This window comes from Antennarius striatus, chromosome 2 (genome assembly GCF_040054535.1).
Source record: "Antennarius striatus isolate MH-2024 chromosome 2, ASM4005453v1, whole genome shotgun sequence".
Classification (NCBI taxonomy): Eukaryota; Metazoa; Chordata; class Actinopteri; order Lophiiformes; family Antennariidae; genus Antennarius; species Antennarius striatus.
The window spans coordinates 26,633,538-26,658,497 of NC_090777.1; the positions used below are offsets into that span (position 1 = coordinate 26,633,538).

General features: G+C 41.2%; 2 protein-coding genes across 6 annotated transcripts in view; one reads left to right on the top strand and one right to left on the bottom strand.

Annotated features, from left to right (window-relative positions):
- LOC137603724 (ETS homologous factor) overlaps positions 1–24,960 on the bottom strand; it is a 54,512-nt gene that overhangs the window by 1,390 nt on the left and 28,162 nt on the right. For 2 of the 4 annotated variants that reach the window (XM_068327476.1, XM_068327452.1), the window contains exons 1-2: positions 938–1,887; positions 38–245 (exon numbers count right to left, since the gene is read on the bottom strand). In XM_068327476.1, coding sequence (XP_068183577.1) covers positions 38–245; positions 938–1,144 — 415 coding nt within the window. In that variant the 5' untranslated portion in view covers positions 1,145–1,887. Of the gene's footprint in view, positions 1–37; positions 246–937; positions 1,888–24,960 lie in introns of those variants that run through there. The other 2 variants (XM_068327468.1, XM_068327459.1) reach the window with 2 other exon arrangements.
- LOC137603711 (leucine-rich repeat-containing G-protein coupled receptor 6) overlaps positions 16,358–24,960 on the top strand; it is a 36,608-nt gene continuing 28,005 nt past the window's right edge. The window contains exon 1 of one of the 2 annotated variants that reach the window (XM_068327429.1): positions 16,358–16,872. In XM_068327429.1, the coding sequence (XP_068183530.1) occupies positions 16,652–16,872 (221 nt within the window). In that variant the 5' untranslated portion in view covers positions 16,358–16,651. Of the gene's footprint in view, positions 16,873–18,906; positions 19,014–24,960 lie in introns of those variants that run through there. The other variant, XM_068327438.1, reaches the window with a different exon arrangement.

The following is a 24,960-nucleotide window of genomic DNA, read 5'->3' on the forward strand; positions in this document are numbered from 1 at the left end:
ATGTCAGCACATTCTCATTTTTCTATCATCATCTAACCTGTGATCTTGGTGCCCTGATGTGCATGCGTTTGTTGTCCCGCAGTGGTGGGAGGCAACAAGGGGGCGTGTGTCGACTGGACCTCCAGCGAGTGCTCCTGCAGGTACTCCTCTATGACCTCCAAGTCCACCTCAGGGCAGGAAGAGGGAGCAGCTGTGGTCCAGGTCCCCCGATCTCCACCCAGTCTGATCTCAGTGATGTAAGCCATCTGCCAGACAGAGTGGGTCAGCGACATTCAGAGAGTATACTCACTGTTGTTTTCAACCTGAGCCATGCGATGCGTGGCAGACAGAGAGAAAAACACTTTGCATGACTGGTGGCACTATTGCACGTCAGTCGTAGCCTGAAGTGCTGTTATCATCTCACTGAACACCTGCTGTTTTAATGAGAACACACTGATGTTTTGTTGAGCAATCCAGTGCATCATACAGTCAACATTCTTGCTCTGGGTTGACCTCAGTCATCACATTAAAATGAACTTTGAATTCTCTGAATCATGTATTTTCTATAACAGTGACATATTTTGTAACAGGATCCATATGTTTCTTATGCAGCGCAGCATCATTTGTAATGCAACACACACTGATGCCATTCATGTGATGCAGCAATGATTTATGATATTTAACTTGATCACACTTGTGCATTGTTGTATATTTGTCCTGCAATGGTGACCACGTGTGTTTTAGTTTGACTGGCAAATTTCATGCCATCACCACCAACACTCAGCTAACGGTGATGTGGGCTAATCAGTTACTCTCATAAGTAACTCACCCTCAGCAAACACATCACTGATAGTTAATACTTTTAGAGCACACTGTTACTGAAACATCCAGCTGTTTAAATATAATTATCTTTACTTTATAGAGGAAATGTTTTCAAATAAAATAGCATCCAGCTTACCATTTCCATTTCTGCCAACATGTCAAAGGACAATCTGTAAAGAGAGATCACAATCTGTAAAGAGTGATCACTCCGAACAATGAAAAAAGAAGTGAAACAGGAAAGCACATGTACTTCTCTAACTACAGTACATGACTGATAGGTGTGTGAAAATGTAGGCGCACCGACTAAGAGAGAAAGTGAATGAATGAACACAATGAGCAGCATACCTGTGCCTTTCTGAGTCAGTGATGGACGCCCTCAGGTGTAGTGGAGTGATGTCCTCAGGCACAAGAGGGTGGAGCGTCTGAATGTTCATCTAAATGATGCTAAACCTGGACTTGGCCTCTTATATATTTGCACACCTTTGTCCAGCCCCTTTGGCCAAGCATGTTAGAATGGGAGGGACTTACGAAATAAAGGCTGACCTTCCTGTCAGATTATTAGTATATTTGATGTACTGCAATTGTTTTGTTTTGGGTTTTTTTAATTTTAGTGTATTTAAATGTGAATTTTTCTATCAATGAATCAAAGTTTGTGATGCATCTGTGATCTCCCAACATGTCATGAGCCAAAGCAGAAATACTTTGTGAAATATTATCCTGACTTTGGTGTTAAGCCTTATATTCTTGCTGAGTGAAATACAAAGCAATGCAAAAATAAAAAATAAAAATGCAGAGTTAATAGAGTCTAGGAATCACCAGTATGTTTTGAGAAAAGATTGATGCTCAGGTGGAATTCATAGTGAACAACTCATGCACTTTCCATAATCACCAGTGTTTTCTTCTGTTTTTTATGGTCTGTAATCAGTGTGTAACTCCTGCAAAACCTCAACAACTCAACAAGAAGTGATTTTATGTGTCACACAAAATAACGCAACATTTGTACCATTGACTTTTGACCTCAAGTTCACCCCTGATTAATTATAAGCAGAAAATAAGACTGATAGTTTGTAATAAACATCATATTATTAAAAGACAGACATGATGAAATACTGAAAGATTATTTATAATTATTTCAGCAATTACAACTTCTCATGCATACAGCTACATTACAATACAGTTATCAACAGATAGTTATAAATAGAAAAAATTAAGATTTGGAAAACCAAACTAGCAATGCCTAAAAATATATTACAGTATTATATATGCTGTAGGCCATAATAAACCATTTATAAGACATTTGTCTTGTACTTATAATTGATGAATACAGCATAGTTTGGCTTAGCTTTCCCAGCCTGCAACACTGTTCCTCATAATCTGCTGAGAGGAAGCAAGAAAGCCACAAGTATTTCATCAAACCACACAATGACATTCATACGTCACTTTTAATAGACCTTATGTTGTATATCCAGTGAGCATGTTCCGTTTTGATGAGGGTAAAATTGTCTTTATTTCAGTTGTGGATTCCAGTGCACTACTGGCTGTGCAAGACGCATCTTTTTCACAGGGTGTGTGCAGCCGGGGAATTTTCCCCAAAAATTCTAGCTATGAGAACACACAGAGTCTAACAATGACGCAAAAGAAACACATGTTAAAATTAATGCAACACACTTATTTATGACCTCACAAGCAGTGTCACAACAAAATCCGATGAGCCAGTAGCCCGTGACCTCCTTAGAACAATGATATATGATATGTCTGGAACGGGAGGAAGGTTTTATAATCTGCATTTTATTCCTGGGTTATTATCTTAACAAGATAAAAACTTAAAGTGTGCTCTCAGGAACGGCACACTTTACAACCCGTCAGTGTTTATTGTAGAAATTCATCAAACTGAAATATTACCGCAGATTTTTTTTAAATCATTGTTAGGAAACAGGTGGCCAAAGTTTGGCACACCATCCATCCATCCATCCATGCATCCATCCATCTATCCATCCAACCTCCCTGGTGATATTACCCAGCTCTTCCTGCAGGATTTTGATGTGTTCACAGACTACACGATTTGTACAGTATATTTCTTCCAGCAGGGCTGGTAATAAATGTAATATTTCTAATTTAAATGTTCAACCCTTACATCCAGCACTGTAGGATGGAGGTTAGAAACACATGGGGGGACATAAACACATTTATATGGTATTTGTGCACTTAGATGCTGGTTAATTTTTTTTAAATTTCTGGACATAAACACACCTATAAAATGTGTACACATGTTTACATGTATTTGTTCATTGACGCTTAATGTTTAAAACTTTGTAAAATGAATGAAACCATCTAGCAGCTGTGTAAATAGCACCAGTGATTTCATTCAGTGAGATAGGCTGAACACCTGCAGCACTCTCTCTCTCTCTCTCTCTCTCTCTCTCTCTCTCTCTCTCTCTCTCTCTCTCACACACACACACACACACACACACACACACACACACACACACACACACACACACACACACGCACAGCCATGCCCATAAAACGTGAATGCTGCACACACAGCATCTTGTTCGTCCTGTGCATGTTGCCCATGTGTCAACAAAAATTTACATTATTTAACACAACAAATGTTTTGATTCATGTTTGATTGACAAATCAAGCTGTTTGCTTTTATTTGATAGTGAACTGTGTTTTTTATTTTCAAAAGCTTTGTCTGGAGCAGTCAGGTAAACCTGTTCTGTAAGGTGGAAAAGCTTCCCAGAAATATCAGACGTTTCCTGTACTTGGGTATGATGTCACACATTCTTTTAGTACGCTGCATGTCATAAGCATGTCTGAAAACAAACACATACACACCTTAAGTTTGCTGAGACTGCAATTCTCAGAAATATAGTTCCCATCAGTGTTGAAATAAATATCTAGTGACCACAATATGCATAATTATTATCTTTTATGAACTATCACCGTCTGGACACAAACACCACAGCAAGAACAGAAGTGGATGCAGACAGGCTGTTGTATCTGTAAATTCTTAAACACAAGCGCATGCGTATAGTACGTGTTTGATCCAGACTAAAGAAAAATTAAGTTTTATATTACTGTACTTGTCAAAACAGCTCTTATTTCAAATGTATTGTCTTTTCTTGTCTTTCAGTATTTTTTCTCACTCTCTCTCTCTCTCTCTCTCTATATATATATATATATATATATATATATATAATATTTTACATATATACATACATATACATATAATATTTTATTGGTAAAAATATAAGAAAATTCTGATGGTGGACACATTCAGATCAGATTAATATGTGATATGTAGGCAATACTGACACAAATAGATTTAATGCTCCTTCTCTCTCTTGCTCTATTTCTCTCTTTGAAACAGAACTGCATTCCTTTAATGGTTTTTCCAATAAAATATAATAATAGGAAATCTATTAAAAAAACCAACAAGCTTATGCATGACAATGTGCAGTTATCAATTAGCAGCTGCCCACGCACTCAAGAATCTATCTCCAGAGGTGTGAGCTGCAGGGTTTGCAGCACAGTGGTAAAGTAGTAATAATAGTATTTAAGGCTATTTAAGGAACAACAGATGTTATAAATAGATGTTGTAGGTAGATGCTGCCAAACATGTTTCAAGAGCCTTAGAAAAAAAAAAGACATGATTGACATGTTTGGAAAAACCCTCAATGTTCAGTCTAACGTGTGACGGTTTGGACTTCTATTAAACAGCTTGCACCTGGAGTAGGTGATAAAACTCTGGCCCCCACCAGTAAGAAAGGCACGAAGGTGAAATTCAAAACTGCTGACGTATCAGCATTTACTACCATTCATCTGATTCGGAACAGACACAAAAATGTAATCGATCATCTCTTAGGTCAATCAAAGCTGGGCGAGTCGGTCTGCTCTAAAAATAACAGTTTGCATCTAAAAATAAACTTGATGCAATAGAGGGAATTTCAAGGGCGAGATGTGGAGTCTGAAGCTGATATCAAGGAATGTTACACCACACGAGTCAAACAATAATAATGCACTTTGACAATGCACTCATGCACTTTGTTTCATTGACAAAAACACTGCCTCTGTCACATAATAACTCCCGCAGGCTGTACATGACTTCATTTCTGTAATAAATGTAAATTAATGAACAACATTTGACTCTCTGTGTTCTCAGTAGGAGTGACTGCAGTCATTTTGCTCTAAAGTATAATTAGGGTTTAAATATATAAAATGGCAGGTGTAATGTGTGTCAGAAAGTGACAAAAATTTGATCTTCGGTTTGACACAATGGACGGGCATTTTGAAAACGCACACATGCACACACACAAACACAAAACAACACTTGCGATTGTGTTTGTGGCCCTTCAAGCATTTTAGAAAGCCTTGCACTTGACTTGTTGGCGCATCGGCTACTGACGTCTGACGGGCGCAGTGTGCGTGCACACCCGTGTGTGTGTGTGTGTGTTTGTATATTGTGTGTCTGCGTGTATGTCCAGGTGTGGTGGGTTAGCAGTTATGGCCAAACTCCCTAGATTAATGAACATACGCAAATCACCTGTACACATGCAAGCTTCTGGGAATTCCCCTAACGGCTAGACAAAAAGGTGTGTGTATGTGTGTGTGTGTGTGTGTGTGTGTGTGTGTGTGTTTGTGTGTTTAGGTGATAAGTGATAAGCTGTGATCTTGTCATGAACAAACACAAGCATGTATTTATTTTGCGTGCTGGAATAATTGATTAACACGTTAAGGATTCAGCTGCCTTATAGCATTTTAACTCATCACATTTAACATTTTGTCATAAAACCCACATTCTTTTTTACATGAAACTTGGTTGATCCGGTGAGTGTACGCATTTTGATCGGACTATTTTTGTTGTTGGTTTTTTTTATTTTTTTTAAACTCTGGTTGATGTTCACACCCATGGTGAAGTCAGGTGAACAATCGGGCAGGTGAGCAGGCGGTTGAACATGCCTCGGTCTTGGCATACATTGTCGGTACCAGAGACATCAACAAATATGCAAAACTTGAGGCTGAGTTTGAACACCTCTTTGTCACCGTCACACAATTATGTTTTTTTTTTCCAGTCCCTCTGTTACTTTCTCTTATTTTACTCACTACAACAATGTGTCAAAATAGTTTTATATTTTTGTATAATTACTGTGGTAGTACATTTATTTGTGACACATTTTCTTTATCATTTTGTACAGCCTTGCTACTTTCAGATTTTCAATATATTTTTAAAATCTTTTTAAACAACCTTGATTGTTTTAATAGATTTCTAGTAATACAGTGTTCTAGCGGTTCTGGTTCGGGAGGATTATATACATCAGCCATATGGGAATGCTGTCGATAAGGAACAGGATTGGGAACTGATGGGACTTTGAATTCCCACGGAAGAGTGTTTGTGTCCTCCAGTAGGCAATCCTACAATCTGTGGTCTCAATAAACACTCATAAACTACGCAGACATGCACACAGACCCACTGGCCTTATCGGAATAACACATAAACTGGAGAGTGGAGACTGTACATAAATCATCTGTTTTCACAGGGAGATAAGCAACAGACAAAGAGTTCCAGAGTGAGAGAGTGACACATTTATCTGAACTGAGATGACAAAATAAAACTTCTAAATGTGATTTTTCACCTTGAAAATTCTTCAAAGAATACAGCAAAATGACTTTGAGTCTTCCATTGGCTACTCCGTTTCCTATTATGATGAAGAAAGTCCTCACATGCCGGATCACAGTGTGTTCTCCTGCCATAGGCCCACACCTCCAGCTCACAGCTGCTGACACAAAGAGAGGCTACAGGAAAACAATAGCTCTCTTTCTTACCAGCGTCCCACATCTGACCTTGTCACCTCATCAGACATAAACCCACATGTAACATCAGTCTGTTGTCTTGCTTTACATGTCTGTGGATTTTCCATAAGATGATAGTGCTTCATCACTTTGTGCTTGCGTAGCTTCTCATTCATGCAATCAATCTTTAAAAGTTGATCAGAAACATCTTGAGATCTAATGTCTACTACGTCACAGGAGTTTACCCCCCACCCCCCATTCAGTTAGAGTGAAGAAAGCTCTTGGATGAGAGGCGGAACATCAAGTCCACCTACTTCAAATTTAACCTTGAACAATCATCATCTTCTAATGTTGTAGTCTATCTTATTGTATTTTATTGTATTATATTGTATTGTACAATAATGTCTAATCTAATAACAACAACGATAATAATAATAATAATAATAATAATAATAATAATAATAATAATAATAATAATAATAATAATAATAATAATAATAATAATTACACGCAATGTAGTCACAGACTGCAACATCCCGCGACAATCCTGAATTCAAAATTTTGCCCTGACCTACTTGCATAGGTCAAAGATCAAAGCTACTGCTCTGACCTGCTATCTTTGATCAAAGCACTAGCTTTGATCTATGGTCTTCCTTACGCTGGCTTTCTCCCTCGTCTTTCTATCTTATCCGGTTCCTGAGTGTAAAAAAGTTGAAGTTTGACCTTGACCTAGTTTTCTCAAGGTCAAGGTCATCATGTAATTTTCATGTGCTTTTTGTTTCATTTTTCTATCTGCAACAGTTGTGAAGATATTTTGTGGACACAGACGGACGAGCCAACCAACGAACCAACGAACAAACCAACGAACACTGACAATTACAATACATCACCTCTTTGAAGCGGGATTTAATAATAGTTTTTATTCTTTAAAATTTTCAAAAACAATGTTACAATGTGCTTTACAAATGTAAACAGTGTTTAATAGATAGAGCCAAATAAACAGGGAAAGTACACTTCACACAACCAGAAAGTCTAGAAAATTACGCAGTATAATATAGAAATATTATATGCTGAAAAAATGTATGCATTGTGGGAAGTAAGTTGAAAGGTCCCTTGAGTGTGGATGCCCAGTCAGCATTAGTCTTCAGCTGAGACAGTGGATGAGCCAGCAGAGCCTTGTCTGAGGATCTGAGGCTGTGCCCTGGCTAATAAAGGAACAGCAGTTCACTAGTGTAGGTGGGAATAAAACCCTGAAGTGGTTCAGAAGAGAGCTGTAACAATTTAAAATCAATTTTAAAATCAGACGTTAAAACAGTGGTGATATGGGATGACTTACAAAGTGAAGGTCTTATCCAAGAGCTGCTGTTAAACAATAGATCAGTGTGGCAGTGGGGTTTGGTTTGAGCTTAATGTCAGGAGGAAAAGGTGTCAGTAAGAGAAAGGCAGTCACCAAGGTGTTTTGTGTTGTGTGCTACACCTGAGGAACATCTGCCACAGCGTACACTGCCTGCTGTTATTGAGAAACTCACACACATAGTAACACATGGTGTTATGTAGAAACTGGTAAGGAGAAAAATTGTTTCATACTTGAATTTGGTGATATTGAAATGAGCACTGAACAGGTTATGTGTGATCATGAAGTTCATTAAGTCAGTAGTTTATTCAGCAGCTTATCTGAATCTGGGTCATGGGCTACACTGGAGTCTATCCCAGCTGACATTGGGCATGAGGTGAAGTACTCCCTGGACAGGTCACCAGTTCATTGGAGGGCCACACAGGGAGACAAACACATACTCACTCACACATTCACACCTACAATCAGGTTAGAGAGGGCAGTATACCTGTGTTGCATATTTTTGCAGGCGGGAGGAAGTTGGACAACCCGGAGAGAACCCACACAGACACGGGGAGAACATACAAACTCTGCATAGAAAGGGGGCCCCAGGGGGCCTTTCTTGCTTTGAGGTAACAGTGCCAGTATGATAATCTGCTCATTGTAATATTTACTTTGTCCAAAATACATTTAACAAAATAAATGTTTGACTTGGTAAATGTTTGAGAATAAAAATCAAGGTACAGTATCACTAAAGTGATTGAAACAGATCCCCATGATATAATGGAGACAAATAAATGCAATGATTTTGATTTCAATAGTTGCTGAAACGTATCTCTGAGAACAATAAACCTGAAGTGGCACCAAAGAAGTTGCAAGGTGGACACCAGTGTCAGCAGGATTTATCTGTCATAATATGAAATATAGATATTTCTCTCTGAACCAAAGTAGCAAACAGATAGTAAGAAATCTCATCAAAATATACTCAGATTTTAGTGAAAATATCAAGACCGTCAATTCAACTGTTTAAACAAATCTCTGCTATAGGAGGATTTGAAAAGAAATAAACATTTAAAAAAATAATTCAGTCCTGGCAAACAGCCAAAGTCAAGGGAAGAAGTCTTTTCAAAGGGGACGTGTAACAATGCATCTCATGGTTTTATCTGATTAACGTTAAGTCTGTGGAAACTACATCCAGCCAGTTTTTTCTTTGCGTTATTTCTGCACCTTTAGTTATGATAAAAAATTTTTAGCATACATGTACTGTACTTCATGTTGAGCAATGGGAGGAAAAGAGATATTATGGCACGGGAAAGGCTTCCTCTTTCTACAGAAGAGGACGTCATTGTCAGATATTTATCACTTCTGCTTTGCTGAAATCCACTAAGGCCACAGAATGCTAAACAGTATGAATGAGAAGGTAGGACTGTGAATTCGTGTGGTTTGATTCTTTGTGCTGCAAGTACAGCAATGGAATCGTAAGCACAACTCTGAAAATGATCATGTCTTCTTTTCCTAGTATTGATTAACTTTGAATTTGTAATTACTGATTAGAATAATGACACTCATTCCGAAGAGGATTCTTTAATTAGTTACTGAATAATTACAACAGTACTGATTATAGTATCTATAGTACGTATGCTTTAGAATCTCATCTGCTGGAATTTTCACATCTTTTGTAATCCAGTAAAATGGAACTACAGAGGGGCTGTCCAGCAGATCAATGGGCTGAAACAACTTCTGAGGAGAAGACCCCACTCATGCTGAAAATGAAATCAATTTATTTATTCATTCATTCGTTTTCTTTAAGACGAGACAATTAGGAATCGTCTCCTCTTCAGCTGCTCATCTGGATCCAAGACACGAGCCTATCCGAGCTGACTACGAGCCGAGGCCATGTACAACCTGGTTAAATTGCCAGTTTATTGCAAGACCACATGGAAAGACAAACACCGAATTTATACTCATATTCACACCTGCGGCCACTTTAGAGTGTTGCATGTTTTTCTTGGTGAGAGGAAGCTGGAGAACGAAGACAGAAGATGAAAACTCCTGCAAACTGCTACACTAAGCCGCTTTGGCATTTCCACATCAACAGGACTTTTAAATTGGATCTGGTCGGTCATTGTCATCATGGTACGTACTATTATCTAAAACAATACACCTTCTTCTAGCCTCACAAAAAATGATGACAGACATTCTGACAAGGTAGAAAAATGATTTGATCTGTCATTGTCTCATACTACCTGTCAAACAAAACCAATTTCAAAAATGTGCTCTAACCTTAGTTAGTCATTCTAGGCTTTGACAATAGAGGGTGTCGCCATCAACTGGTTGCTCAGTTCCTCATCTGCAACAGTAATGTTATTGTGTCTTTTGGCTGAGGATGGCGCCATTTCATCAGCTAATTCAAAATAGTCCAGCGGGCATAAAGTGCAGCTCACATGACATAATGGTGATATTTAAAGCAATTATTGTAATCATGCCTTCTCTGATGAGCAGTTTCATAGTTCCCAGGTACCTAATTTTTGCTTTTATAGATGCAATCTTTCAACTGCTGTTATGCACGTTTCAAATGAATGGATGCCTATGGGGTTTGTGTGAAACCTGCAATAATGAGGCTCCGCTCTTCGTATTGTGTCTCCTGCTAGTCCTATCTTGGTTCTGCATGGATGGAACTCTATAGAGACAGACCAATACTTCACTGTTAACATTCCACATTATCCCCCCCCCCCAAACACACACATACACACGCACTGATATGGCTGATACTATCATGCAAAACTGGAACAAGCATTTATCATTCACACAAATACACACGGGCACACACACACGCACGCACACACACACACACACACACACACACACACACACACACACACACACACACATACACACACACACACACGCACACACACACACGCACACACACACACACACACACACACAGTGAACACGTGGTTACTTTATTTGTAAGTCAATCTACTTTTTATAGATAGTGTTTACAGGTGTATCATTTACACAGACAAACACACACACACACACACACACACACACACACACACACACACACACACACACACACACACACACACACACGCACACACACACACATACACTCACAATCGAAACAAACACCCACTGGCTGTTCTGCCAGTGTCATTGCTCAGAATAGCATCAAACAATGCAGCTTCTGTCTCTTTGAGTTGATTTGGACCTGCTAACTTTGGCTATTCTCACATCTCAAAAGACGTGTGTGCTTATAATTAACACCTTAATCTGCAAACATGTTTAGATGTTATATTTCTTAAAATTAAATTGATTTACAACTATTTATTCTGTATTTCAGCACACAGATATACTGTGTGTTGTTCGTTGTCAGGGTCATAAAAGAAATACATCACTAACTAAAACACACTGAATGAAAACTATGCATGCAAAGTCCTTGTTGACAAGAGAAATAACATATCTTGTTTTCTATAACTGATAAGACTTCACTTTGCACGCCATTTGAGTTGCTCTACTCATGTCTCCTTCAATCTGTGTTTACTGTTGGCTATTCCATCAAGAAGAGTAAATATTTAGTGAAGCAATGTATCATTTTCTATTTTTTGTGTTTTTCATGGAGAAATTCATTCATACTATATATCAAACTACTATAACCTACAACAAACAACACAAACAACACAGGAAGAGACTTTCAAATCCTGAAGACTTGGGAACTTTTAGTATGGATTGATTCCATGGATAAAAAAATGTAATGCAAGTTGGTGAAACTAAAACTGCTATAGGTGTAAATGTAAGCGTGAATGGTTGTTAGTAATTAGCAGGTGGCCAATCTGGGATACGAGTCATCCCTTCCCCAGAGTCAGCAGCAACAACCCTGCAAAAGACAAGCAGCTATAGACAAATTGAACTATAAGGCATAATGTTTGTTTTTGAGATGCTTACATTATATGAATATCAGTGTCTGTCGTTTGGTTCCCACTTCAGTCATTGATCGGCTCAGACTAAAATCTCTCTGCAACTACAGGACACAATTAAAACAATCATGGTCCCCACAGGAAGATCCTCTTACTTTTTCCCTGCACCACCCACAGTAGTGTTTGAAAATAATTTACTTCAAATATCTTAAAAGCAAAAGGTGGTTTATATGTTATGTTTAGTGTTTGATTTTTGTTCTTTGAGTCACCTGCTACCTGCTACTGGATGCTCTTAAAATGTCACACCTGTTAGTTCAACAAATTAAGTTAAAATTTTACAAGACATAACGCTGCATGTACAAATATTAAACCCCTGATTTGTACCGTATGAATTACTTTGTGAATTTAACGTAAAGCTTCAGAATATAGCTATTATTTCAATAAAACATTCTAGATGTGTTACAGACTACATGTCTTATAACTTTCTTGTGCCCACTCTCGTCCCGTTCTCTAGCCTAACCCTACCCCCCTCCTTCCATCCTGCCCCACCCTTGCATCCCCATCCCCTTACCTCATCCCCCCTCTTCTCCTTCTCATTCTTCCATTCGTTTCTCTCCTTTGTACCAAGGGGAAGGGGGAGGGATGGAGGAAAGGAGAGGGACCTTTTGTTGGCTTTCAGGTGGTTTCACATGAAAAGCCAGAGTACACACCTAGGTTGCCGCCAGTGGCGACCCACGGCGTCTCACTTGCTTCCGCTGAGAATAACCGAGTTAGCCTTTAATTGCCTCTGCATAGCCCAGACATGCACAAATATGACAACAACACATTTGCAAGCATTTATTCTGCAATTGTGTACAAACACACACACACACACACACACACACACACACACAAACACACACACACACACACACACACACACACACACACACACACACACACACACACACACATATACATGCGTATACACACACATACACACTTCTACTGACACTAATAGGTCTTGGATATGGTTGGGTAGAGGTTTTTTGTCAGGGTTAGAGTTTGGGGCAGGGCATGTGGGTGAGGTGAGATGGAATATGTGTGTTGGGGAGGTGGAGGGATTGATTGTGCGCCGACTTTGTCTGTTCTCTCCCTGAATAGTCTTACTGGAAGGAGCTCAGGTAGCCTGTGTGTATATGTGTGTGTGCATGCATGTGTACGTGTGTGTGTATGCATGCGTGTGTGTGTGTGTGTGTGTGTGTGTGTGTGTGTGTGTGTGTGTGTGTGTGTGTGTTGGGTAAACCACGGTGAGTGCTCTCAAGTTAGTGTCAGGTGTCAGGTAGCTACTTGTCTTTGTGTCTTCAAGGCTGCCATTGCTTGGATAGTGTTTACAGCCCAGTAGAGAGGTGGGGTATGGGGGAGGAGAGGAGAGGGAGCCCCGGCTTTGATCTGATGCAAACTGTTTGATAGCGTGTGCGAGAGAGGGTGAGAATGAAGGAACGAGAGAGAGAGAGGGAGAATATGAGTGTGTGCATAGTTTTTCAGTGGCATGTAGAAATGTCTGCACACATGCAAACAAGTGTGAGCAGCTCGACTGACCCAGGGCTGGACAAAAGCTTTCCGGTGCATCAGGGAGAAATTAATTTGACTCTTGTATCTAAAAAAAATATTGGGTAATTTTAATAAAATTTAAGATACCAAATATGGGAGAGCAGTTCTTTTTATTTTTGGTTTTTTGCCCCTCTGGCATATGTGGTACGCTGAGGGACAGGTGCTTGCTTGACATATACAACCATAAACTATCAACCTAAGCCAATGAAAAGCAGGAAGTATGGACTTTGAAAAAATATCTTTGGTTTTTTTCATACAGTACCTTCTGTATGTTATTTATATATCATTATGTTACATGAAGACATTCCAAATGTAGGATTGTCTTAGATTAATAAGATATTAATTAATGCTGAAGGATTAGTAGCAGCTTGGTGGTTAACTTCCTGGTGAAGTTACCCCTCCCTTAGTTATTGTACTTCTGTGTTACAATTAACTTCACAGACTAATTTTAATGATGTAAAAAAAAAAAAAAAAAAAAAATTATATATATATATATATATATATATATATATATATATATATATATATATATATATATATATATATATATATATATATATATATATACACACATCAGAAATGTCAGTGTAATTTCAACAAGATGATAAATGTGAAGAAAAGAGGGAAGGAAGGTGAGATACGTAGAGAGAGAAAGACAGAGAGCATAACCAGGCAGAAAGATCAGACACGCAGGATTTTACAATTTTTAAAGACCCTTGGGCCAGAAAAAAAAAAAAAATTTAAACAGATGATAGGGTTCTGTGTGTAGGGATGGGAGAGGTGGAGTTTGCAGGTGGATGTTTTTGTGTCTGTTCATTTGTGCCTGTGGGAATGAGTGCGTGCACTGTGCATGGGTCTACTGTATAATCAATCAAGAAGTCTGCATTTATGTCATCTGGGGTAGTGAACACACATGCAAGAAAAGGGCCATAAAAGATCCCTGGAAAACAATTTGCATGACATTTTTAACCTGACAATAGACAGAGAGAACATTTCTTGACAAAGAGGTAAGAAGAGAGAACAGAGGGAGCAAGAGCATGAGAAAGAGAGACTATGTGAAGAACAGCTCTGAAAGACTTTTTGTGGGGCCATAACAAAGGCCCCTCAGAAAACACAGTGGCATAGGAATGTTAATTAATTAATGAGAAACTATTCAGCCGACAGAGAATAGCGGCGAAAGAAAGACAGGGAACGAGAGCAACAGAGAGACAGACAGATCTACCGGAGGGGTAGACAAACTCAAACCGACAGCAAAGTCATTTCTAACCGTATAGTTTTAGATTTCAAATAACAGGCCTTGGACTTATTCAAGCTCTAGTTGACACGCAACATTTTTCCCGGTCTGTTCAGGGAATTGGTACGTCATAAATTTAAATGTTGCGTCTTTTTTCTTGCTTGTTGGGGTAACAAACTATCGCTGTGAAATGAAAGCTCTCCAAGCCCTCAGCTTTCCAAGAACAAGGAAATGTGGCATTTGCTTTTCCATTGCTATACATTTTTGAGGGAATCCAATGAGGCTTGAATAGATTTTCTGAGTCCAAGTGGTTGAGCAGGCGTCAACTTATTGGAACGTTGGTTACTCAATCAAAGGCCTCCTGCAAGCCAAAGTGTCCTTGAGCGAGATACTGAACCCCGCGCTGTTCCTTTGGTGTGTCAGTGATCCTCTGAATGGTTATCATTGCTGATGAGCAGGTGGCTATTTGCATGTCAGCCTCTGCTACCACCATATGGAAGTGTGGGTCACTGAAAACCGCTGGTGTGTGTTGTGCACTGACTGGGTGGACGGATTAGGACGGTCCTCTGTAAGTGTAAGCTAATTTTCCATTAGCATCAGCGTGTAGCTCTGGAACATCCTGTACTTACAGGTACCCCGCATGTAAAGCTTAGCGGTGTAACATATGAAGCGGAAAGTCAAAATTTATGGCATTTTTCTCAGCCTTCATTTAAACAGCACGCTGTGACAGCAATTTATTTTCTTCAATACGAAGTCTTTGCATGCAAGAATTATGTGTTGTAATAAAAGACAGGAAGGTTGGATGAGATTATTTTCAGGATTCTATGGAAAACCGGCGAGTGAGCGCCGATATATGATGAAATACCGTAACCTGAGGCAGCTGACACTTCTTCACAAATCCACACTCTCCTCTCTGTAGACCGGAGTGTGCATATGTGAAATGGACATTGAGCTCTGTTGCGCCAGTCAATCATAATCTCTTATTTTCTAGGGGTGTCCATGTGGGCATGTGCGTGTGCGTAAGCCAGTGTGCGTTTCTGCGTGCGTGTGATCGCAACATTCCAGCAGCAGAAACTTGAGAAGGTGTGACTTACGAGACACTGGATTTGCTCTTTCTGAGGATTGAGGGGTGCTGAAGTGTCAGAATTCCAATTTCCTCCAAACAGTCACTCCCAGTCACACACACTGACCCCCGGCATCCCTCTCCCACAGCCAAACACCCTCTGTTGTCTTCAGTCCTATCCTCCAGGGCTTGCCTTTTCCCCTTTCCAGTTACATCCATAATGCCCTGCAATGGGAAATCTAGCCTGACACCACAGTACCCTGCTGCCACCCCCCCTCCTCTTCCTCTTCCTCAAACTAGACACCTACTCTTCTTCTTCAAATTGAGCTTCCAGGCAAAGTAGAAAGGGGGTTGGGGGGGTGGGGGGGAGAAAGAGAGGGAAAAGTTTGAGAATTGTGGGCCCCTCCTACTTTCCGGAGATGCTCTAGCCCATCCCTAAATTGTGGGCCAATGAGGGTGGCTCATTCACATGCTCTCCTTCTACAATAGGTAAGGAGAGAGAGAGAGACAGAGAGAGCAAGAAATATATACAGGGAGAGAGAGAGAGAGAGAAGGAGAGGGAGAGGGAGAAAGAGTGACTGTGTTTGGGGGAGAAAGACGGTGAGAAAAGGGAGGGCAGATTGAGAGGGAAGACAGAAGAGAGGGGAAAGAAGTTACAGTAGGGTTGGACAGATCAAGAGACAGAACGTGTGACAGGGACAGATTTTTAGTGTGGACAACCTGCACAGGAGAAAAAAAGTTGTCAAGGGAGGGGGGGGGGCTTCAGGACTAATTAGAAAAGCAAGAAAATCATTGGATCCTCCTCACTTGATCAAGGCTGCCTCTTAAAACATCAGTGAGGACAAAAGTGACAGGACAGATAATTCCTGGTGTTGAAGGTGTAGCTGCAGACAGGTGGACTGTCAGATATGCTGCCTTTGCTTCTGGTTATCTGCATAGCTGGAGGAACTCGGGGGTCTGCCTCCAGAGTGTGGGGGTACGGACGAGTTCAGGACAGACAGGGGCCGGCAGCACCGCAGTGCCCATCTCCATGCCAGTGTGAAGAAGACGGCATGTTTGTCATGGTGGACTGCTCAGAGTTGGGACTATCGTCCGTGCCAACCAGCCTCAGCCCTCTCACCACTTACCTGTGAGTAACACATTTCCTGGGTGTGTTATTTTGTCACGTTTATTCACCTTTTCACCTCCAGGCCTCTGACTCTATCCTTGACTGTGCATCTCGTTCTCCTCCAAACCTTTCATTCATAAAGCCTTAATGATTTTTTTTTTTTAAATGAAAACGTGTCAAACAATTTTAAATCCAACTGTTTAATTGTTTATTAATGCCTCATTTAAAGCAACTATTCCCCTACTATTTATTTCCTGGTTGCCTGAGTTGGAGCTGAGATTCCTCCTTTTAAAAATAGAGCAGAGGGCAGTCGGTTGGATGTGTCACCAAGAAACGGCAGCAGAACACGCATGTGTATAAAAACAGAGTGGGCTCAATGGGAACGTGTGTGCGCGCCTTGACGACGATGGCAAAATTACTGGACCACTTCTTGCAGTATCAGATTTCTGAGCGCCAACTGGAGTCCCAGCGTGATTGTGTGTGTTTGTGTGTCTCTGTGTGTGTGTGTGCGTGCGTGTGCGTGCGTGCGTGTATACACACACATGTGTTTGCATGTGTTTGAAATAGTAAATGTTTGAACACAGATGTCCACATGTGTGAAATTTAATGACCAGTTTTATGGCACCAATCTGTATCTTGCTGTTTTCTGATAGCACAACTCAGTGGTTAAACAAGTAGAAATTGTCAGCATGTGATTTATAAAAAGAAAACCCTTAACAAACAAACAAAAAAAACCCTTCAGAATTATTTATTTCCTTTTTCTTTGAAAGTTTGCAAACACCACAGAAAAAGTTTACATATTTCTTAAATGTAATTTGTGTGTTTGAGTTTGAAAGGCTTAAAGGATGAGTGAAACATTCCATCATTGCGGCTTAAAAACATGAACATTAACATTCTGATGTTTTATCATGAGGAGTTACAAGACTCCAGCCACTTCATTACCAAGATTTTAAACTTTTAATACGACATTGTCTCACTCGCACAATCCTCTGCGGGCAGATTAGAGACCGTCTGTGATAACTGATATCGAAGTGATAGAAGTAAAAATCCAGGAAATGGTGTGATAGAGTAGTTGCTCACTGGGGGCTCTGCAAGTGTTACAAGAGAGTTGGGATGGAATTTGGAGGGAGTTAGGGAAGTATGAAAGTTAGTGATGCAAACAACTTGAAAAGAGACACTTAAAAAAAATATATAAAAAAAAGTTCTTGGTTATGATGATGATACCCGACTCTACCTGGCTATCGTGGAAGTCTCCAACAGCCAAACTTTACTCAGTTCTTCTGTAAGTTCAAACTCACATAGGGTTTATGGAGATGATAATATATGGTCTCCAACTCCCTCCAGGAATCATCTTAGACGTGAACATCAGGTGGTTAGCACAAGAGTGGGACATGTCACACGCAGACTCCTTCTGCAAAATTCTACACTGCTCTTGACTGCTCCACCACAGCTCTCAAACAAACATACATCATTCCCTGCAAACATAAGAGTAATTGTTCATTTCCTCTCATTACCTAACAGTGGAATTGGACCAATTAGTGAGTTTGAGGGCTGATTTAGAATAAGATAAATAAACTCAGAGACCAACCGCACACGCCCACACACACACACACACACACAGCGCAGCACTGAAGCGGAGGGAAGAAAGGGATGTGTAACTGCATGAGAGATGCCACAACAAATTAAGATAGAAAGATAAAGAATTGCAGATTTCTCTTTTCGCATCAAACACAAACAAAACAACCTCTCCTTCCGAAACCCCTGCCCACATTCATACACTTGCTCGCTAGCCCAGGGGAGCAGCGCAGCAGGCTAGGGTTTCTCATTTCATCAAAAGGTTATAACAGCGGAGAGTCGATCCAATCCTCACCAGGATCTGGCAAACAGTCCAGCACGCCCCGCTGCGCCGTGGAAGTTGGATTATCCTCCCAGTACACTGCCGAGGTCACAGGGATTTGCTTGGGAACAGTCCACTTTACAAACCACATGCACACAACATTGTGAAAGTATATGACATCATTCACCCGTGTCATCGGAGAGCGCTTCAAAGTGAGCACAACTGTATGAGCTGCGGCGACTGAGAAGGCGATCCAGGCTATACGCATGATTCACTCTATTTTCTTGTTTTTATTTGCACATCTGGACAACCTGGCTGTGGATAGGTGGGAACGGTGGGGGGAGGGGGGGATACCAATCAATAAAGAACAATTGTATTACAACACTAAAGTAATACAGACTGACTCTGCTGAGGAATTCAGCTTTCTCAGAAGATGCTCCAAGCGTACTCAGAGCAGAGTGGGTAGAGATTTATGGCAATAATCATTTCCGTGGGCAACACATGAAATGAGCTGTCATGTGAGATGCTTTGAAAAACCCACTCTTTGATATCAGCTTGGAGAGGAAAGACGGTGCCCAAGGGTGTGTGTCTGTGTGTGCATGTGTATTAATTGAATTTGAGTTCAGGCTGTACAGTACATGGGGGTCGGTGCTGTTTTAATGTGTGGAGAGGTCAGGTAACTTGTCATAAGAGATGGCTTTACTGTGTCACAATAAGCTGTTCCTCTGTTAGCTGACGGCCAATGAATTTGTCAGCCGTCCAAAGCGGCTTTTGTTCAAGTTAAGCGTGATCATTTTTCCAGTAATGGATTTGCTGAAGAACCGGCTGATGAGATACATGTATGCGGGCCGTATTCCAAGGATGTCAGGTGGTCATATTTACACATATTCCATCTTCCTTTAGTGGTATTCAATGTGTGCATGTGTGTATGTGTGTGTGTGTGTGTGTAAGAGAGAGAGGAAAAGAGAGTGTGCATACATTGTTTCTGGGTCCGGGGCTGGAGCTGAGCAGCGATTAGGTGATGCTTTGTGGTAGCGGTGAGTGTGGTGTACTTCTAACAGTGTTTTGGCTGAGGTCAGGAAACCACAGCCAGAGTAGTACTGTGTTTGTGTGTACGTCGGTAGTGTGTACGCGTATGTGTGTGTGCATGCGTGTGTGTCTGTCTGTGATGAAGACCACCCAGACTGTTGAGGGATTTTTGTAGCCAGTGGAGGTGAAGCAAGAGTGTACAAAAATAGAGAGACGGAGGATGAAAGAAGGAGGTGAAAACGAGTGGAAATGCAGAAATTGAAATTGATGGACAAATGTGTGTTGTTAGATTCAGAAGACTTTATTTATGTTAAGCATCTACATATACACACACACACACACACACACACACACACACACACACACACACACACACACACACACACACACACACACACACACACACACACACACACACACACACACACAAACAAAAAACAACATCCTGTCCCTGTACGGTGACCATGACTGCAACAGTCGTGTGCGTGTCATTTAGTCATTATGCTGATGGAATGACTGATAGCATGAGCAACCGGGGGTCACACTGTAAACATCATGTCTAGAGAGAGAGAGAGAGAGAGAGAGAGAGAGAGAGAGAGAGAGAGAGAGAGAGAGAGAGAGAGAGAGAGAGAGAGAGAGAGAGAGAGAGAGAGAGAGAGGGGACAGTTTGAGGAAAGTACTATGTGCGTGTGTGTCTGTGTGTGTTGTCAATGGAGGGTGTCTACATAAAGCAGCTATCAGATCCAGCATCAGTGTTCTGGCTCCAGACGTCTATTATACCTACTCTCCTTTCATCACCTGTTTCTTCTTGCCCCCTGGCCATGAATCTATTCATAAATCCATATCTATCTATCTATCTATCTATCTATCTATCTATCTATCTATCTATCTATCTATCTATCTATCTATCTATCTATCTATCTATCTATCTATCTATCTATCTATCTATCTATCTATCTATCTATCTATCTATCGATCGATCGATCGATCGATCGATCTATCTATCTATCTATCTATCTATCTATCTATCTATCTATCTATCTATCTATCTATCTATCTATCTATCTATCTATCTATCTATCTATCTATCTATCTATCTATCTATCTATCTATCTATACTGTCTGTCTGTCTGTCTGTCTGTCTGTCTGTCTGTCTGTACATAAATGGCTCTGGGCAGCAGAACCAGGTAACTGAAGGGTGTGTACTCGAGTGCGGTAAAGGTTTTCATGGTTTGTGTTTTTGTGTGCTGGCTACAAACCAACACACTATCTCTGTGATCGGAGCAGAAGAAGACAGTTATGCACTTCATTACGCAGACAGTGACATGTGTCATGATGGTTAATGTGTTCTTAAGCAAATACAATTTATCAGACAATTTCACTGCATATACAATTTCCTTTCTCCATTCCTTTCTTTGTTCTATCGGCTCTTCCTTTTTCACTTCCTTCCTTCCCCATGAAGTGCCAATGGTTTAATTCCTAAGCTCTCTTCCAGATTCCCTGGAGGCGCCATGGTGAGCACCTGCAAAAAAAAAAAAAAAAAGAAATCTTGGGCTTGCTACTACAAAAGTGATATTTATGCCAGAAGGGTGTTGGAGGGAAAAGACAAGCAGTTGGAACATTCACTGGTTTGTGGTTTCCTGAGAGCAACCTGGGAGGCTTTTAAATGTCGCTCAGGGACAGACGGCAGGTAGGCAGGTAGAGGACAACAATGGAACAATGATAATTCCCGCAGGAGGGGCAGAGAAGACACACAGGCCATAGTGTGCTCCACCGTTCCATATCCTGTCCTTTAGAAAAAAGTAGAAAGCAATCATGACACAAGATCTTGAAGGGAGCTAGGATGGAGGAGGAGGAGGAGATCGGGCAAGTGAAGTGAGGGTGTGTTTGGGAGGTACATGCACATGAGCTGGTATTTTTGGGTCAGCCCCATGCCCACTGACTGATAATATAGGTCTGTATGTTTCGTGTGATTGCAGCGTGACGCAAGTATGACACGGGGGCGAGGAATGTGCTCCCTGTGACGTGTGGTTGAGCGGTGAATGGCTTCTTCTGATTGAGAGGATTCAGAATGCCTGCATGGCCCAGATTCCTATTCAGTCCCTTTCCAAGGCTGGGAATCCATGGAAATGTTTGTGTGTGTGAGTGTGTGTGCATTAATCTGTGCAAGTGCACGAGCCCTCTCTTTTCCACTACAGAGAAGGCATTGTCTAATCCTGGACCTGGGCACAACACATGTCCCAAACTGGTTCCAGTGCATGCACATGCATATGTGAAGGGCCCCGTACATGTATGCATTCACTGACTGCCACTTTGCAAGCTGTCATTCGTGTCAATGTGCTTATGTTTACATAGCATTTACATTTTTTAATTAATTTCCACCAACATTTCACTTTCTGAAGAGAAATAGTTTTATTTTTAATTGTTAGATTTTCCAACACACGGAGAAGTTGGTTTGTGTGTGTTTGGTTTGGTGCAAGTTTGCTCCAAACCAAATCCTTTCTTGCTGTTGCTTCTCTTTAGTCGACAAAGTTTGCTTGTTTCTTTTAATGGAGCTCAATAAAATTGACTTCAGATGTGAAGGACATTTATACAAGAGCACTCGTCTCTGTGTGCCTACTGGATCTGTGTGACAGTTGGCCAGGATTGACCTAAGTGCTTTATGATGGATTGGTAGTGTGCAGGTGATGACTAGTAACCGCTACAGATACTCAATGCCCTTTCGATGCTCGATCCAGTCCACATGTGCAGCATTAAGGCGTAATAAGAACAAGAACCTGCTGATACAGCAATGCTATCAAGGTTAAGTTGAAAGGAAGGACAACTGAAATGGGAGCTTGGTGACGGGATCAAAGAAGAAATCACCGACTCACAAAGCACAACAAGTTGGGGGTGTAGCACAGGAGAGTCCAGGAAGTAAGGAGATGTAAAACAACAGAGGGGTTGAGAGATGAATGAAAGGACTCCTAATTTTTGTGGGTTATGCTAACTGTATGCAGAAACAGCAGCCAGGTCATCATAATGACATAAAACAACAGTGTAATTCTTGCTGGACCAGACTTCACAGGTGTGTTTTCCATCTGCTGTTAAAGGGAGACCTGAGGGAATCCTGCCATTGCAGAGCCTCCGCAACTGCAGCCAGACTTACTCACATCTCTATTACATGTTTGAGAAGGAGTTAAAGAGGAAATCTGGATTTTTTACATGCATGGCAAGAGGCCAAACTAAATCCCTTTAAAACAACAGCAGCAGAATGTCCTCATCAAGACGGGGTAAGATTTCATCAAGCGCTGATCTAAGTTCAGGTCTAGATGTTATCCATGAGCGCCGCTACATATATGGAGCAGATGAGCGGATCATAGATCCGTGAGTGCAGCAGTTTAAAAAAAAAAAAAAAAAAGGGGGTGAGCCAGAAGTGGATTTAATCAGTTTTCTATCCTGTGACCTCCTGTTTCTGCCATTCAACCAAATGAAGTCATAGTATAGCTGCCACTGTTGTATCCACTGAATCTTCCAGGAACTATTATGCAGGAAAGAACACCTCTCTGTAAGTGATACCTTTTTAGGATGTGCAGAAAAGTGCTGGAATTTGTAAGCTTCATGTCTGAACCATTATTGCAGCAGATGTTATTGCCCTGTGTTCCTGAAAACTTTACTTCACATGGCATGCACCTTTATGAACCCACATGGATTTAGAGAGAAACAAAAAAGAGCAATCTCTACGGCACATTTCCTGTAACATATATGAATGCCGGAACAACACATCAGTGGACTTTTTGTCTGGACTCTGAAGGCCTTCCTGCCTTCCAAAGCTATATCCTACCCACAACAGCTGCCTGTCAGTCCTGTCCACATGTTTGAGGCAGTTGCATGTTGTGTAGTGCCGACTGTTCCAACACTTCCTGTTCCATTACTGAAGTGCTTGACCTTTCACCCCACTCCCCTCCATCTCATGACAGGGTGTGTGTGTGGGAGGACAGGGAGCGGACATAGAGTGTGTATGTGCATGTGAGTGTGTGTGTGTGTGTGTGTGTGCACGGTGTACCAGGGTATGAATAAGTCCCAGAGGGCACGAATATGTTTCCCATGACATGGCTTCAGACTAAACAGCCTCGCTCTTAACCCAGACATCCGAATGTCATTCGCCCCAAAACCGCAGCGAGCGGAAAAGAGCCCAAAACATGGGAACGCAAATACGCAGACACATCTCCCTTGTCTGTCTCGTTATCTCCCCTTTTTCTCTCCCTCCCTCTCCATTTCTCTGCTCCTTTGTTGCGGAGTCCTCCCCGTGGCCATCCATGTCCAGGTGAAAGACTCGCCCTCGCCCTCTCCCTTGCTCTTTGTGTCCCGTAAATGAAGGAAGGAGAGAATAAGAAAGGGAAAGATAAAGAGAGAGTGACTTTGGACACAAAGAGCAGTGTACCCCTCCCAGGAAGTCTGGGAGAGAGGAACTAGGAGGGGAGGACAGCATTGTACCCTCCTTCCTGACTCATTGTGTGTGTGTGCATGCCTGTGAGAATGCATGTGTGCGTGTGTGTGTGTGTGTGCATTTCTATGAGATAAACGGAATGCCAAAGCAAGTCAAGTCTGTTCAGATTCAGAAAGAGAAGAAAGCTAACAAACACAGCTAAACCTTTGAACACAGCGAGAACACAAGCATTGGGCTCTTGTCTCTGAGTGTCATCCACAACCACACACACACACACACACACACACACAGACACACACACACAAACAGGTCATATTCATATTCCTTCTTGTTAGTCTCAGTCATTACAGCATCATTAATTGAGGCACTCGGGCAGCAAAGGGGATGAAAATGACATGATGACCTTAAGGCCATCGTGAGTAAGACCATAGATCAAAGCTAGTGCTTTGATCAATGACGGTAAGTCAGAGCACCAGCTTCGATCTTTGACCTACGCAAGTAGGTCAGGGTAAAAATTTTGAATTCAGGGGTGTCGCGGGATGTTGCAGTCGTTGACTGCATTGTGTCTTGTTCTTCTTTATTTTATTGTGTTTTCCACGTTGTAAAGCTGTGGTGGAAATGTTCTATTCGGTTGGTGAATGTAAGGAAAGACACACACACACACACACACACACACACACACACACACACACACACACACACACACACACACACACACACACACACACACACACACACACACGCACACTAAAGCAACCATTTAGACACTCTTTAAGGCGGTGCCTGGGCATTGACTCCCAGTTGCATTGTGCTG